General features: G+C 49.6%; 6 protein-coding genes across 6 annotated transcripts; 3 read left to right on the top strand and 3 right to left on the bottom strand.

Annotated features, from left to right (window-relative positions):
- Positions 1 to 97: 97 nt before the first annotated feature.
- Positions 98 to 1,453, bottom strand: BO72DRAFT_391613 (uncharacterized protein; the record flags this gene model as incomplete). Its single annotated transcript, XM_040941860.1, has 1 exon — positions 98 to 1,453. One exon carries the CDS (start codon positions 1,451 to 1,453, stop codon positions 98 to 100), a length of 1,356 nt encoding a protein of 451 aa, XP_040795601.1.
- Positions 1,454 to 2,845: 1,392 nt separating this feature from the next.
- Positions 2,846 to 3,308, top strand: BO72DRAFT_312915 (uncharacterized protein). The gene has a single exon (XM_040940520.1). It carries the CDS (start codon positions 2,932 to 2,934, stop codon positions 3,172 to 3,174), a length of 243 nt encoding a protein of 80 aa, XP_040795602.1. The 5' UTR covers positions 2,846 to 2,931; the 3' UTR covers positions 3,175 to 3,308.
- A 526-nt stretch (positions 3,309 to 3,834) lies between these two features.
- On the top strand, positions 3,835 to 6,163 carry BO72DRAFT_453544 (putative UV excision repair protein (RadW)). The gene is made up of 7 exons (XM_040946009.1): positions 3,835 to 4,147; positions 4,219 to 4,266; positions 4,340 to 4,412; positions 4,531 to 4,610; positions 4,675 to 5,019; positions 5,083 to 5,538; positions 5,611 to 6,163. The coding sequence occupies exons 1-7, from the start codon at positions 4,130 to 4,132 to the stop codon at positions 5,728 to 5,730; spliced, it is 1,140 nt and encodes a 379-aa protein (XP_040795603.1). The 5' UTR covers positions 3,835 to 4,129; the 3' UTR covers positions 5,731 to 6,163.
- Positions 6,164 to 6,698: 535 nt separating this feature from the next.
- smp3 (glycosylphosphatidylinositol-alpha 1,2 mannosyltransferase smp3) lies at positions 6,699 to 8,941 on the bottom strand. Its single transcript, XM_040940521.1, has 4 exons — positions 8,707 to 8,941; positions 8,195 to 8,577; positions 8,008 to 8,135; positions 6,699 to 7,947 (listed from the first exon to the last, which is right to left on the bottom strand). The coding sequence occupies exons 1-4, from the start codon at positions 8,816 to 8,818 to the stop codon at positions 6,927 to 6,929; spliced, it is 1,644 nt and encodes a 547-aa protein (XP_040795604.1). The 5' UTR covers positions 8,819 to 8,941; the 3' UTR covers positions 6,699 to 6,926.
- Positions 8,942 to 10,080: 1,139 nt separating this feature from the next.
- skpA (SCF ubiquitin ligase subunit skpA) lies at positions 10,081 to 11,351 on the top strand. The gene is made up of 5 exons (XM_040942599.1): positions 10,081 to 10,223; positions 10,324 to 10,409; positions 10,494 to 10,579; positions 10,653 to 10,990; positions 11,060 to 11,351. The coding sequence occupies exons 2-5, from the start codon at positions 10,355 to 10,357 to the stop codon at positions 11,064 to 11,066; spliced, it is 486 nt and encodes a 161-aa protein (XP_040795605.1). The 5' UTR covers positions 10,081 to 10,223; positions 10,324 to 10,354; the 3' UTR covers positions 11,067 to 11,351.
- Positions 11,352 to 12,114: 763 nt separating this feature from the next.
- BO72DRAFT_391632 (60S ribosomal protein eL39) lies at positions 12,115 to 12,553 on the bottom strand (the record flags this gene model as incomplete). The annotated part of the gene is made up of 2 exons (XM_040941863.1): positions 12,115 to 12,163; positions 12,453 to 12,553. Coding segments are annotated over 2 exons (150 nt in total), but the record flags the coding sequence as incomplete, so codon positions are not given.
- Between the last annotated feature and the right edge of the window lie 1,398 nt (positions 12,554 to 13,951).

Raw genomic sequence — 13,951 nt, forward strand, 5'->3', positions numbered from 1 at the left:
ATTTAGGATATCTAACAAAGGAGAACAAAGATAACAACAAGTGAGAGGCATCCAGACCCAGATCCCAATTCCTTGTGGCCTTCAGGAGCTCGTCTGACTAGCTCTCGTCAGGGGATTCATTCAAGTCATATTTCTTCTCGTACCGGGTGATGCTGCTTCGCACATCCGCTGCCATGATGAAGCTGGGCATGGGAGAATCCCGACCACTGCGTTCCAAAGACTCAGACTTCCGCTCCAGCCCGGCAAGCGGCTGCTCCACTTGCTCAAATAAGGGTGATCGGCTTCGGGGTACGTGGGACCGGAGAGACCGGGTCGATCTCACTCGATTCAGGGCCTGCACGGAGATGGTCTGCCCAGCGGCCGGTGAGGCGATTACAGTGGTACCTGGCATCGGAGTTGGGGGAGGCGATGCACTATCCGACCGGAACAATGGATGGATAAAGCTTTCGTCGGTGAGCTTCAGCTTCGGAGGAATAGGTCGACCAGGAGCCGCTAGATGCGTGGAAGATGTGGCAGGGGACGATCGAGTTGACGAAGACTGACGGATCAACCCTTCGAAAGATCGTTTGGCCCCGGAGTAGCTTCGTCGAATCTTAAGGGGCTCACTCCGTTCTTCCATGCTAGAAGGGTTGACAGTCGGGTTATCAGTCGGGTTATCAGCCGGGTCGTCTGTTTGGGAACGAGTCACTGTAGTTTCAGTACCCGCCATATGAGTTCGCTGCAAGTCGAAAGAGCTCTGCTTGGAGTCCTGTTGGTACAGCGTCCGACCGGAATAACGATTAGAATTCTGAGACTCTGTACGGGAAGCAGAAGGCTGAAGCTCCGGCACAATGTCGCAGCTTCTTTTCACATCAGTGGAAGGCCGTGGAGACTCAAGGATGATGGACGGAGATTTCACCACGTCGTCCTTGTCACCAACACTGGCTTGGTCGGGAAGAATCTCAAGCTCCTGAGAAAGAGAACTTGACCATCGACCACCACCATCACGTTTTGTCAGTGAGGTTAGGAGATAGCCACCCAGGATTCCTTGGCTCAAAATGGAGATGGCCCAGATGATACAGCGGGCTAGCATGAGGGTCTGGTGCTTGTGGGTCAGAGTCGTCTTCCCTGTCATGGACTGAACTGCACTCCAGGCGATTCCTCCTGCCGTGATACCGGTGGCAATGGAGAGGTAGACGGCGATCAGAACGTAGAGAATAGCCCGGTGACCCCTCCACTGCGCCCTCACCTCTGCTCTGACATCTTTGACCCAAAGAAATAACAATACGATAATCACTGCACAGTCGATTGCACTCAAGCTCACAATAGCCGATTCGACCGAGGCAATGTGCGATGATAGAGATTTGGAGACACTGTAGCAGATACCATCCAAGACAGTGGTGATGAATGTTGACAAAAGGGTGAAGCCTCCCAATATATGGGCCAGAGAAGTCCTGAAGATGCTCAGCAACATGAGATCGAAATGAGGTCTGCACGGACAGAAGATCGAGACTGAAGGTGCGCGTGTGTGCGTGTGTGATTATTTCCACACGATCAAGGCTTTAGCCCGAAGGAGGTAGCAAGGCCACCTGAACAATTGCTGGGAACAGAAAGGGGTAGTTATTGGTCGCAACTCAATAGATCATAACCCGCTCAAGTCTTCTCTCATGATACTGAAAGCCACTATGGTGTCGTTCTAGGCTGTATAGATTTGGCCGATGATCCGAGAAAGACGACGGGTACTTCCAAGACACAGGAAACAACCAAGAGAGAAGAAGATAGTGAGTGTTGGATATGAAAAGGAATGGGGTGGATGAAATCGTGGGCGTGACTAGTTGGCAATGACGATGATAATAATAATAACAATAATAACAATATGAACTCGATAAATGATAAACGAGGGACAAGGTGTGACAGACAAGGGTCGAACCGGAGGAAATACCCAGCAACCGGGAATGATCGCAAGTCAATTAATTAACTGAAGAAGGAAAACTTTGGGAAAAAGTCGAACCCCGAGGATAATTGAGTCCAGATGCATGGACTTTTCGAAGAAGAGTCACGTATGCAACGTCTAGGGATCAGCGGGGCAGGGGGGGGGTTGCAGAAGGAGGACTACATCGGATAATGGTCGACGTTCATACCGAATGGTCTCGATCATAGGTACTACCACTAGTCAGTCAGACTAGGGGCTGGCAGCGACGATGTCGAAGAGTTAGATGCCAACTTCACTGGTTTGACTGTGATCCCGATCTGAGTTAGGTCGGAGGGCAAGTCTCGCCAGCTGTCATGCCTTCGTCTCTGAAGCCCTTTCTTTCAGCTCGGGCATAGAAGCAGCGAAGAGGGGCCAAAAACCAGAGAGAACCGGGAAAGTCGGGCATGCTCCTATGAAGAGTTCTTCATCCAACATCTGATACAGTCATGCAATGCTGAGATCAATCGTTTGGGTCCTAGAGGCCGAGATGGCATGTTCATGACGATAGAGGTTGGTTCTCAATCTGACATGCGTGGATACCTTCCTCCCAGATGTCCCAATCATGGCTGGCCAGTAGCCACAGCCGCAGAACTGACTAGAGACAGCAGTGGATGAGTGCATCCTAGAGGTATCTTAGCCGCGTGGAACAGGTCTAGAATGGATTTGTCAAGATTCAGTGGCGTCCTGTACAAGGCGGCCGGGATGATATCCAGAGTTCCGGGAAAGGCTTTAATGGAAGGATCGACCATCTGGGCTCCAGGAAGGGATACGGAGGGGCGCAATATTAGCGCTGGTGCTGCAAACTAGAGATATGACATATCACCCACTTTCTGGCGAGCGAAAAAAAAAACCAAATGGGTGGTGGTGCGATTCATCCATGATGCATTTGTCGTTATGGCATTGGTGCATGAAAATCGAGGTACCTGGAACAGAGAGTTTAGTGGTAACGTTAAGCGATTTCTCCAGGCAAGAGATGAATTATGAACTTGAATGAGCGTTGGGGGTGCAATGGAATGAGTTGGCTTCTCGTATATCATTTTCGAGGTGTCCATATTTTTTTCCCCTTTCCTCTTCTTCTTTTTCTTCTCTTTCTTCCTGGCAACTGCAGCCGTGTTGTGATACATCCATGCGATAGATCTGTGGGGCTGCCATCCTCGCCACGGGACAACGCTACTAGTCTCAATGAAAGTGAGTGTACGGAGGACAGACGAAACACCGGGTGAACAACAAGGAACACTATTGTGTTCAGCTGCAGGTGTGATCGGGACGGGGCGTGCCGGCTAGCAGCTTGGTTGGTTGATGGAAGGGTTGGTCTGATACATTTGGAAGAAAGAAGATTTATTCATTTGGCTTGAATGAAGGTAACTTAGGTCCCTTGTCTCAAGGCAGTTATGAGATTATGGGAAAAAGTCTCGCTTGGGATAGGCAAGCCCAATTTATCTATTGTGTTGTTTATGTATTTATTTTGATAAGTATTTTTTTTTCTCTCTCTTTCTCTTTCTTCGTCCTCGTGTAGAGGTAGGAAAAGCTTATCGAGGAGAATGAGAATATGCATATGTAGTTCTAGTCGGGTAAAGAGCCGTTTGGTGAGCGAGAATCGAGAAATATATCTCCGTACACCGTACGGAGTACTAATAGAGGCCTCTACTGTATGGATGGACTTCGCATACTCGAATTACATACAGTACACCAGTAAGATCGAGAATAAACTCGTCACGTTACCGTACTCAGCTGTTGCTGGTACACACTCGTTAGCAGAAAAGGGAAGTGTGGCTGAGGTTCCGAGTTGGCGAATGAGGGGGAAAAAGTGTGGCGGTGGTACCGGCGAGTGCTGACCGCCTCCGATTCCCAGCTCCCTCCACCTTCTGGGCTTCCTTCTCCCTCTTTCGGTGCCATTCATGATCCGTCTTCGTCATCAATCATTCTCATCCTCATCCTCATCTACTTCTTCTTCTTCCTTGCTTCTTTCGCAGGTCTTTCATCCTCTGCTTCATCTACTTCCCTACTAAAGATCCTTAACACTCAGTACCGTTCTTGATCAATTTATCATCAGGCTCTACAGCCCTGCAACCCTCTGTCGCCCCTCCCCACTACACCCCCTCCCGTCCTTTAAGTGTCTTCTCTCATAACCCCTCCGCCCACGTTGTCGAGCCATCTCTCAACATTCGGTGGCGCAAGATGAAGCTCACGTTCAAGGTATGTACCTACTTGTCCTTTGCTCCACCATGCTCGTCCTTCTTTCAATCTGACCTGTATCTCCTCTTCAGGACCTCAAACAACAAAAGTTTGTAATCGATGCAGAACCCTCGGAGACGGTAGGTAGTTCCCTGCTTGAAATCATGGAAGCTGGTTAAGGTTATTGCGGGGCTAAACCGCTGTTTCTCCTAGGTCGGAGAAGTGAAGGGGAAAATCTCTCAGGAGAAAGGATGGGAAGTCGCCCAGTTGAAGCTCATTTATTCAGGTCAGTCATTAGTGTCCCACGATGCTTGGCAGAAATTGTTACTGGGAACGACGGCTTCGTGCTCCGATCCTTTGACGACACGCTCGACAAGTGTAGCTGACAGATTTTGCCACAACAGGAAAGATCCTTCAAGATGATAAGACCATCGAGTCATACAGCATCGAGGAGAAAGGTTTTATAGTGTGCATGGTGTCCAAGGTATGACTTATTGTATATGGCAATCTCTATCCTCCTATCAAGCTAATCTTGGCGCTTCACTTAGCCCAAGCCTTCTGCCTCCGGCGCTTCTACACAAGCCCCCTCCACCCCTGCAAGAGTAGCTGCTTCGACCCCCGCTGCCCCCGCTGCCCCCGCTGCCCCTGCTGCCCCTGCCCCATCGGCATCCACTGCTTCACCGGCAGCTCCCGCAACTCCTTCTCCGGCCGCCTCGGGAACTTCTCAGCCCGCCGGCCCCGCCTTCAATGACCCCTCGGCTCTGCTGCGTGGTGCCCAAAGCGAGGCAGTGGTCGCTCAGATGGAAAGCATGGGATTCCCAAGAAGCGATATCAACCGTGCAATGAGGGCTGCCTTCTTCAACCCTGACCGCGCCATTGAGTACCTCCTGAACGTGAGTCTTGAGGTGGATCCGGAGCCATCTGGCTTTCTCCACAATCCGCTGACAGGTCTTCAGGGCATCCCGGATAACATCCAGGAGGAGCAACAGCAGCAAGCCGCCGCCGCCGCAAGCGCACTCCAAACGTCCGCGTCTCCTGCAGAAGAAAGTGCCCCGGCTCCAGTTGATGACGAACATGTTAACCTGTTCGAAGCTGCCGCTCAGGCTGGAGGTCAGGAAGGCGGCACTCGAGGTGCCCGCCCGGGAGCTGGGTCTGGCGAAGGCCTTCCCAGCCTCGATTTCCTCCGGAATAACCCTCACTTCCAGCAACTCCGTCAGCTAGTCCAGCAACAACCGCAGATGCTCGAGCCTATCCTGCAACAAGTTGCCACTGGCAATCCTCAAATTGCGCAGCTCATTGGTCAGAACGAGGAGCAGTTTCTCCAATTGTTGAGCGAGGAGGACGACGCGGCTCTCCCCCCCGGCACGCATCAGATCCACGTCACAGAAGAAGAACGGGACGCCATTGAACGCGTATGTATCCTCTCATGTTCTTTGATGAGGAACAAATTGAAAGTCTAGGAATGCTGCTAACCTCATTACCAGCTCTGCCGACTTGGATTTTCTCGGGATCTCGTCATCCAGGCCTACTTCGCTTGTGACAAGAACGAAGAGCTCGCTGCTAATTATTTGTTCGAGAACCCGGACGACCCTGATGATCTATGATTCCACACCTATTCTTATGTTTCGATCTAGCTGAACATCCTACCAATGGATGCTGCTCTTCCCTATTGATCTCTCATCTTCTCTGATAATGAACGTCGTGATGTGTCCCTCTTATTATACTCTCGCAATAATTATCCACAAGGGCGACTATGTAGAATAGATCGCGGTCAAGCCCAAGTCTGCCTGGGAGCTCGTACCGTCCCGTGCAAGCCTCCTAGCCGGCGGATGCCTCGTAACATCTTATTCCTCTTTGCTTCTCTTCTTTCTTCTCTGCCTATACTGGGCATGTCTTTATATTCTTCCGTTGCCTAATAAGTTCTATTTAGGAGCTCGTACTCAAGCTTATACGTCTTCTCTACCACTCTTCATTGGTCCACTTAGATAATCCGTGCAAGTCCTGGTCGTGTACTCAGTACCCAGGCGGAAAATTCAAAAGCATGGGACTTTTGTCCTGGAATCATGAAAACTTGTTTCTACAGTATATGATTAGGGTTGGACATGGTTAATCTACGTCAGGCTGTCGATAGCTTTTCGAGATGGGCAGGTCTGGATCGATTTCGAAGTTTAGACGCTGGAAAGGAGGGTGGTGCGAGCGTGACTCGATGGGGGGGGCACCAACTCCCTTTCGGTACTGCCCGTGTGACTCCACGAGCTGAGGGCACGGTGGGTAAGATGATTCACACAGCGAGTATACAGAAAATGGACGAGACACTTTCTGAGCTGTCAAGCATTGCGACTTAAGCTCGAGCCAACAACGTATTTCGCTAGATTGACTGCAAGGGACTAGATTGTGAATGATGGAATTTTGTAGGAGCCGCCGGCGGATAGAGGACTGAAATGAAAGCAGATAGGCCGAGTATATATGTATGATTTGTGGAAGGGGGAAAGAAGGGTATATTGTATCGCAAGTTGTTTACCTCACATGTTCCATAACCCAGACAGTGTATGTGGTGAAGGTAGTGAAATAGAGGCGAATGAGATGAATAGACAAGAAGATAGTGAAGATCGAAGAGACAGCTCACTATGAGGTTGGCATGTGAAGATATAAAGAAAAGCAAGGCAATGAGAATATCAAAGGGCAAGAATGGTTAAGTTAGTGAACTTAGATTCGATGAGGTAAGCCGATGTCAAACCCGTGAAAACCATCGCTTCCAGCACCAGGTGATCAGTGTGAGCTGATGTGGCTAGGACTTAAGTCAAGCACATCCAACTCTCCGTGCTCCCCACACAGCCAGTCCTCTTCTCCCAGTCACTCGTTTGAGTGTCGGCAGGATGCCGTCGTCACCAAAGTCGAGATCATCTAAATTGAGGTGATTGCTCCAGTGCCACAGCTCATGCAGCTCTAGATCCGACGGGTCGGACGACGAGGCCAAAGGAGCAACATATTGGTCCAAGAATGTAGCAGACTTGGGGGCAACCACGAACACCAAGGGTGAAGACACGCCTTGGCTTTCAGCTTGCTCCTTCTCGTGACATAAAGGTACCAATTTGTCGAGTTCTTCAACCACTTCTGATCCTGGCATTCCCATCAAGTCTCGAGTTCGGATATCTACTGGAAGGGTGGTGTCATTTCCCAGAAGCCAAAGTGGGGGAGAATACGTTTTCCACCAGAGCACGGTGGCATCTGTTTCGAGCCGAGGATTGAGCGAGCCAAGGTCTGACCCACGTACGCTTTCTGAAATGATAGACGGCATCGCCAGCTGTGCAGGCACAACTCCTCCTTGATGGTATACTCCCATGAGGAACCCTAGGATAGCATTGAAGATGGCCCAGGCGACTAGGAACCACCGGGAATTCCGGGTGTTGCGTATGCGCAAACAACTGAGGAGAAGGGGGACACAAGGAAGCAGGAATCTGGGTTCTTGGTGAGGGAATATTGAAAGCATGACAGTTGCCGAGATGGCCGAGACTGCGCGCATATCCCTAAGCCAAGATGGAACGGCTGAGAAGTTGAATAATGACAAGATCATTGCTAAATATGCCGGGCCTAGTAGTTGTGGTAAATTCACCAGGAAGTGGTGGTATCGAGGGTGGAGTCCATGAAGCGCCAGATTAGACTTGTCGGAGTTATAAAGCAGATTGTTGATCGGAGTAATTACAGGACTGTGAAGGGCGTCCCAGAAAGTCGCAGGTGAGCTGTAGAACTTCGTATCAACCAAGACGGCAAGGCAGAAAAAGCCCAGGCCAAATCCAACGATCGAAAGGAAAGATGAAGGCCTATCATTGAAGGTCAACACTGTGAACATACAAGTTAAAGTGTGCGGTTTAAGAACTTACCTATGCCAAAGGTTAGGGAGCAGTCGGAGTCCTGGAACGAGCACAAAGGCAGGAAAGGTGATTCTGTTGAATACACCTATGACTGCGATCAACGACAACACAGCGCAAGAAAAAAGTGAAGGATGTCGCTGTCAACAAGCTTAGCCACGGGTTTTTCTATCATTTCAGCTCAAATGAATGCGCCTACCTTATTTTCAGCAATGCGACGAATCAAAACTAAGCTCCAGGTCACCAAGAGGGTCTCGAGTGAGTTTGAGAAGGTGTGCGTCTGATATGTCCAGGTGACATACGAAGATGCCACCAGCACCACCGTCGCGCGGCGATGGCGCGGCAAGGGAACCAGCTCATATACCGCCCAGTCTTCTAAGACAAAGCTAAGTAGAAACATGACCCCGCGCAGCACAAAGTAGACTAGCTGTGGAGGAGGATTTTGGGCCCCAGTTTCCGTATAGAACCATTTCAAAAAGTTCATTGGCACCTCGTAGATCGGCCATAGTGGGAAGACGCTACGGATCGGCTTATCGGCAGTGAATTCCCAAGGGAGTTGAGATGGATAGGAGAGAATCCGACCTATGAAGTGACTAGTAAGTGTATGCGGCCGAAGGAATAGATGAAAGTCATATCAGATGTACGGCATTGGCGAGCGGTGGGGAGCCGGAAAGAGTCGCGGATCAGACTGCTAATATGCTGGAAACTTACCTGCAAAGACCTCAGGACCTTGGAAGTTTTCATCGGGGTGTAGATAGCTTGGTGACAGCGCAAAATATACCCGGATTACCAAGAGCAACAAATATGTTCGCCGCCACCACATGACTCTGTAAGATGTGCGGGCGATGTAGAAGGTGACGAAGGTCAAGTCCGGCGGAGAGTATGGTACATGCCTACGGGGGGTTCAGGTACCTGAAGAATGGACTGAAGAACAGATTAAGGAAGATTAAGGAACGACGGTCTCAGGCATAAGCGCCAAACGAAGGAAGGAAGGGAGACAGAGGGAGGAGGATAATAAGATTCCGGTCAGTTTGGCGGACGGATAACCGGCGACGCGTTGTTGGGTGATATCATTGAGCGACGAGGACTAAATGCACCTCAGCGCTATCGACGTCCTTTTTTTTTTTTTTTTCCCCTCTTCGTTTTGGGGGTGAAAGGAGCCCCCCTGCGCTGGAGCAACAATGCTGGGAGTGGGGCAAACGAGAGAGCTTGGTAGCTAGCTGAACTCTCGCTTCGGAGAGGGAGACAGCAGCCATCATCTCGAGATGTATGCAATATCCTGGTTGACTGTCCCCTGTAGTGGGCGCATTGATTTAGACCTGTTGCGACATAGATAAGATTGTTCTGAGACACCCTCAGTATGCATCTGGTCCAGTCTGACTGATCTTGTTCGGATACGGCAAAGAATTCAATGACTGGGTAGGGACTTGGTTCGGCAAGAGGGAGGGAGGGACTGAGTCGTATGTACTGTTGTGCTCTGGTCCTTTTGAGATGCTAATCGGCTGAGCATGTACAGTACTGTATTTACTGTACTGTACTCTGTGGAAGGATTCTCACTAACACCAGAGTCGTTGAATGGAACAGATGCCACTGGGATTGAGATAAAGAACGAGCCATTGAAGACGAGGTCTAAGTGTACGAGTGGTGTATGCTACGACACACCCTCGATAAAAGAACAAGGTACACTGCATTGGGGAACTCGCTTGTTGATTTTGAAGGTGTTCTTCTGTGAAAGTCTGTTCAATTTGTTGTATTTCGGATAGCACAGCCTCAACCAGACACCCAGATGACCAGGCATCAAGGCACTAAGATGCTCAGGTACTAAGGCACAAAGGCACAAAGGCACAAAGGCACAAAGGCACAAAGGCACAAAGGCACAAAGGCACAAAGGCATAAAGACGATAACATAATCAAGGCATCGACCAGGCAGCCACAGGCTGCAACCGCGCAAGTGGGGCGTCACAGCAGCGAATGATGACGGAGATTTCCCGCCCCCTCGAACTAGGACCAGTCATCAGCCTCAGCCATCTGCTCTTTCACAACGTCCGGTCCCTTTGATCTCCAGTTCGGGCTTCTCCTCCTACACACCTACTCACTTCGACACACTAAATTTCAACATTTCCTGCCTTCATTCACCACAAAGCCACTCCCCTCTCATCTATTTATACCTTCGAATCCCTCCAGCTTCCATCTGAGACTCACGCTCATCTCAAAAACAATTCTTGACTGTAAGCAGCAACGAACCCCCACTTGAGTACCCCTCAGGGCAGGTTTATATTCTTGCGCCTGTCGAGTAACAAGTCCCTAACATCTACCTATTCATTCTAGGCCCGCCAGTACCCTCCCTCCCATTTTCAAGATGTCTGCAACAACGCTCAGATTCCAGAGCAGCGATGGGGTTGTGATTACTATCGGTTAGTACACACACCCCCCACACGTCCCTGTCACCTTAACACTTTACCGCTGAATCTGAAGTCTAACTTATGCTGCTTTTTTAGACCGCGATGTCGCTCAACGCTCTGTTCTGATCAAGAATTTGCTCGAGGATCTTGGTGATACTACGGAAGCTATCCCTATCCCTAACGTATGTTATTCCTACCACCCTTTCCCACTTGTCCTCACCATTCATTAAACAAACCTAACATTCGGCTCCGTAGGTCAATGAAGCTGTCCTGAGGAAGGTCATTGAGTGGTGCGAGCACCACAAGGGCGACCCCCCCAGCACCGGTGACGACGATGACTCTCGTCGTAAGACCACCGACATCGATGAGTGGGACCAGAAGTTCATGCAGGTCGATCAAGAGATGCTGTTTGAGATTATCTTGGCCGCGAACTACCTCGATATCAAGGGCCTGCTGGATGTTGGCTGCAAGACCGTCGCCAACATGATCAAGGGCAAGTCCCCCGAAGAAATCCGCAAGACATTCAACATTCAGAACGATTTCACTCCTGAGGAGGAGGATCAGATCCGCCGGGAGAATGAGTGGGCTGAAGAGTAAGTGCATGAACTCCTACCGGGTGCCGTAACAACAGGAGAGACGTATGCTAACCGGTTGCTTTGCAGTCGCTGAATTGGTGTCACTGGTCAGCGGCACTGCCATATCTTCCAAGGATCGCAGGCTCGCTATGGGAAATGTGGTCTCTGTGAAGATAGGCAATCCTCAACAATGGTTTCGCTTGATACACCTCATATGGTCTCCAGTTGCTGCAGTTGCCGGCGTTCGGTTCTCGCTTTTTTCATGTCAGCGCATGGTTCTTTTTGTTTCTTTTTGTCCTACTGGCCCTGGACCATTGTCTAGGGGCAACAGTGGGATATAGCTTAATCGATTAGTAGCTGAAATACAAACTTTGTTACGATGTTGTGTCCTTGACACCCATTTCAGATGAGTCAGCTCTACTGTATGAGATTGGCCTAAACGATGCTGAAGATACTCCGGGTCTAGGAACATATTTTACTTTATCAAGACCGCAGGGTCGCGTCTGTAGGGGTATGATTGTATGCTCGTGATTTTGAAGATATACGGAGCCAGCATTTTTAGTGACCATACTAGCAGCGATATATGACTTCCTACAAGGTCAATCCATGACTTGAAACAAAAGCTACCTCAGCAAAGACAGGCGAAGAGACTCTGTTTTTTGGGCAGATTTATCGCTCCAGATAGCCCGCGTTCAAGTGGGAGCAAAGAGTAGAGTCCCCAGAAGAAAAAAAACCTTCGTTCAGTGCTCGTTATCCTTCATAAGTTTTCGATTTTTGTTTTTCTCAGCTCGTGTAATTAAATTGCATGATTCATAACCGTATCACAGAACCAGTCCAAAAACGACTGCTTGCACCTCAACCAGACCTGTCCCGGATATCGTTCGACGTTCAGAAACGGATATTCGCTTGCCACATAAAAAATGCTTGCCGGGAAACAGGAGCAAAAACCGAAGGAGAGAAGATGAAGGGCGTGGATCAGAAAGCAGCGGGTCGACAAGTTCAGGATGATGCAGATTCAATCATCGCGAGCAAGAGAGGCACACAAGAGTTGGCGGTATCACAACTGAACGAAACATTCCCAGGGATAAAGAAAAGACATCTCGGGCGAAATCGAAGAAGTCGGTTGGTTGGCTTGATCGAATTTAGATACCGAGACGGGTCTTGCGCCAGTGCCTCCGCTTGGCGTTGTATCTGGAAAGATAAGAGGAAGCGAGGTCAGCCATCCGACCTATTCCTGAGCATCATCTGATCGCCCGTGTGTGCATCTTGGAAAAGAATTCCAACCCCCCCTAGGGCAGAGTATCGTCGAATCCTGGCAAGTAGAAATAGTCGTGGTGGTTGCTCATCCAGTGTTAATTCCCAATCCTTTCCTTCGTAGTTCTTCCGTCTTCTCCCATTTTGCCAGGCGATCCAAGGCCATCGGGGGGTCGCAGCGTCACACGGGAATCGAATGGTGGTGAAATCAAGGGTTCTTATTTACCTGATGGTGTTACCAGTGCGGAGACGAATCCACTGGGGGATAGGACGGTTCTGTCTCTGAGCTTTGGCAAGCTTCTGCTTGGTGCGGAAACTCTTGTGGCTCTATATTGAAGAAAAGATAAAAGCGTTAGCCTGCCTCCTTGATCCTCATCCTAGCGGTTTCCATGTGATATCCGTCTGGCCAGAATGGCAGGACGTGAAAAATATCCCATAGCAATATGCGTTTATATCATATAGGGGCTGCTAACCGGCATCTTGAAGGCTTGTCGCGACGGCGAGCTGAGGGTATGGACTGGCGGTAGTGAGGTTGTCGACCGTCTTCAATCGCCGTTCGTAGTGGTAGTTTTTTTGTGCGGGCAGGGCTTAGCGTTTCGCTTCGGGTAGGTCATGTGACTTATGCCTGAGGCAACCGGCATATCTGTTCCCTCAACTGATGTATATCAACCGTGTTATTGATATGGCCTTGGTTGCTAGCGCACTTCAGTTGTTTTAATTCGGCACTTTGCTACATTAATCTCTTATCTCGATGTGTTGCCTCTTTTTTCTGATTGAAGAGCAAGTTTCTATATCTTGCGCCGATGGTCGAGACTTATCACAAGTCACTTGATAGTAGCCCGGCGGGATCTGCCCGAAGGGGATATCCGCATGGCCTTTGCTGACCGCCAAATATCCGATCAGACAGGTAAACTACCATGACGGGGCCATAGCAAGTTCAACACGATCAATACTGCTTTGTCCTTATTGTCTGTTTCCATGCACATACTCTCACCGTATTTGGTTCTCTGCTCATCATCTCCTTTGCGCTATCTGCACCTAGCGTATAGTTGACTTAGGTACAGCATTGAGTCATCATACCGTCACTTGGCTGAGGGTCATCAGGTCAACCTTGATGAATTATTGAGTACCAGATTCATCTAATACTCGATGACTCACACAAAAAGCTAAGCCATTCTATAACTTTTCACACCATAAGGAGTAAGTAGGTTTAACACATCGAGAGGACCAAGCCGTCGTCGCCGCCACACTAAACACCCATCAAAGAGCCATCGAACTCTCGAGTGGCCCTAGTCTGAGACAACAGGCGAAACCAGACGATAATATTATGGGCAGTAAGCAACGGTCGGAATTCCGTTCCCTACTTCCAGTTATCGAGGCCCCCAACAGGATCGGGGACCATTTATAGTATTCCGTAGGTCGGATCAAGCTCCTTCCGCTGTTTTATGCAACAACATCAGCAACCATCATCGTGTCCGGGGGAGTGACTCATTGGTCTTTCGTCTCATAACATAACAGTGTCAATGGTTTTTCTGTGCATGTCCATGATCAGTTACTCGATGCATACTGCATGTCTTTCCCATTGTTAACCACGGACCTCCCATGAACATTGATCCGTACTGCAGACCAAGTCACAAGCAGCATGAGGAAGCTACTCGGTAATTTAGCGCCCGATGGCTGGTTGAAGGTACGGAGATAAGCGGCGTTTACTAGTCCCTGCCTAAC

Source organism: Aspergillus fijiensis, assembly GCF_003184825.1.
Source record: "Aspergillus fijiensis CBS 313.89 unplaced genomic scaffold BO72scaffold_95, whole genome shotgun sequence".
In the NCBI taxonomy this organism is placed as follows: Eukaryota; Fungi; Ascomycota; class Eurotiomycetes; order Eurotiales; family Aspergillaceae; genus Aspergillus; species Aspergillus fijiensis.

Bases quoted from the DNA above. Each gene is read 5' to 3' on its own strand.
- smp3 (XM_040940521.1), bottom strand. From the start codon at position 8,818: ATGTGGTGGCGGCGAACATATTTGTTGCTCTTGGTAATCCGGGTATAT. The intron at 8,136-8,194 runs GTAGGCGCATTC...GCTTGTTGACAG, and splicing joins GTCGCATTGCTGAAAATAAG to CGACATCCTTCACTTTTTTC. The intron at 7,948-8,007 runs GTAAGTTCTTAA...CTTCAATGATAG, and splicing joins CTCCCTAACCTTTGGCATAG to GCCTTCATCTTTCCTTTCGA.
- skpA (XM_040942599.1), top strand. From the start codon at position 10,355: ATGTCTGCAACAACGCTCAGATTCCAGAGCAGCGATGGGGTTGTGATT. The intron at 10,410-10,493 runs GTTAGTACACAC...CTGCTTTTTTAG, and splicing joins TGGGGTTGTGATTACTATCG to ACCGCGATGTCGCTCAACGC. The intron at 10,580-10,652 runs GTATGTTATTCC...TCGGCTCCGTAG, and splicing joins AAGCTATCCCTATCCCTAAC to GTCAATGAAGCTGTCCTGAG.
- BO72DRAFT_312915 (XM_040940520.1), top strand. From the start codon at position 2,932: ATGAACTTGAATGAGCGTTGGGGGTGCAATGGAATGAGTTGGCTTCTC.
- BO72DRAFT_453544 (XM_040946009.1), top strand. The intron at 4,267-4,339 runs GTAGGTAGTTCC...TGTTTCTCCTAG, and splicing joins ATGCAGAACCCTCGGAGACG to GTCGGAGAAGTGAAGGGGAA. The intron at 5,539-5,610 runs GTATGTATCCTC...CCTCATTACCAG, and splicing joins AACGGGACGCCATTGAACGC to CTCTGCCGACTTGGATTTTC.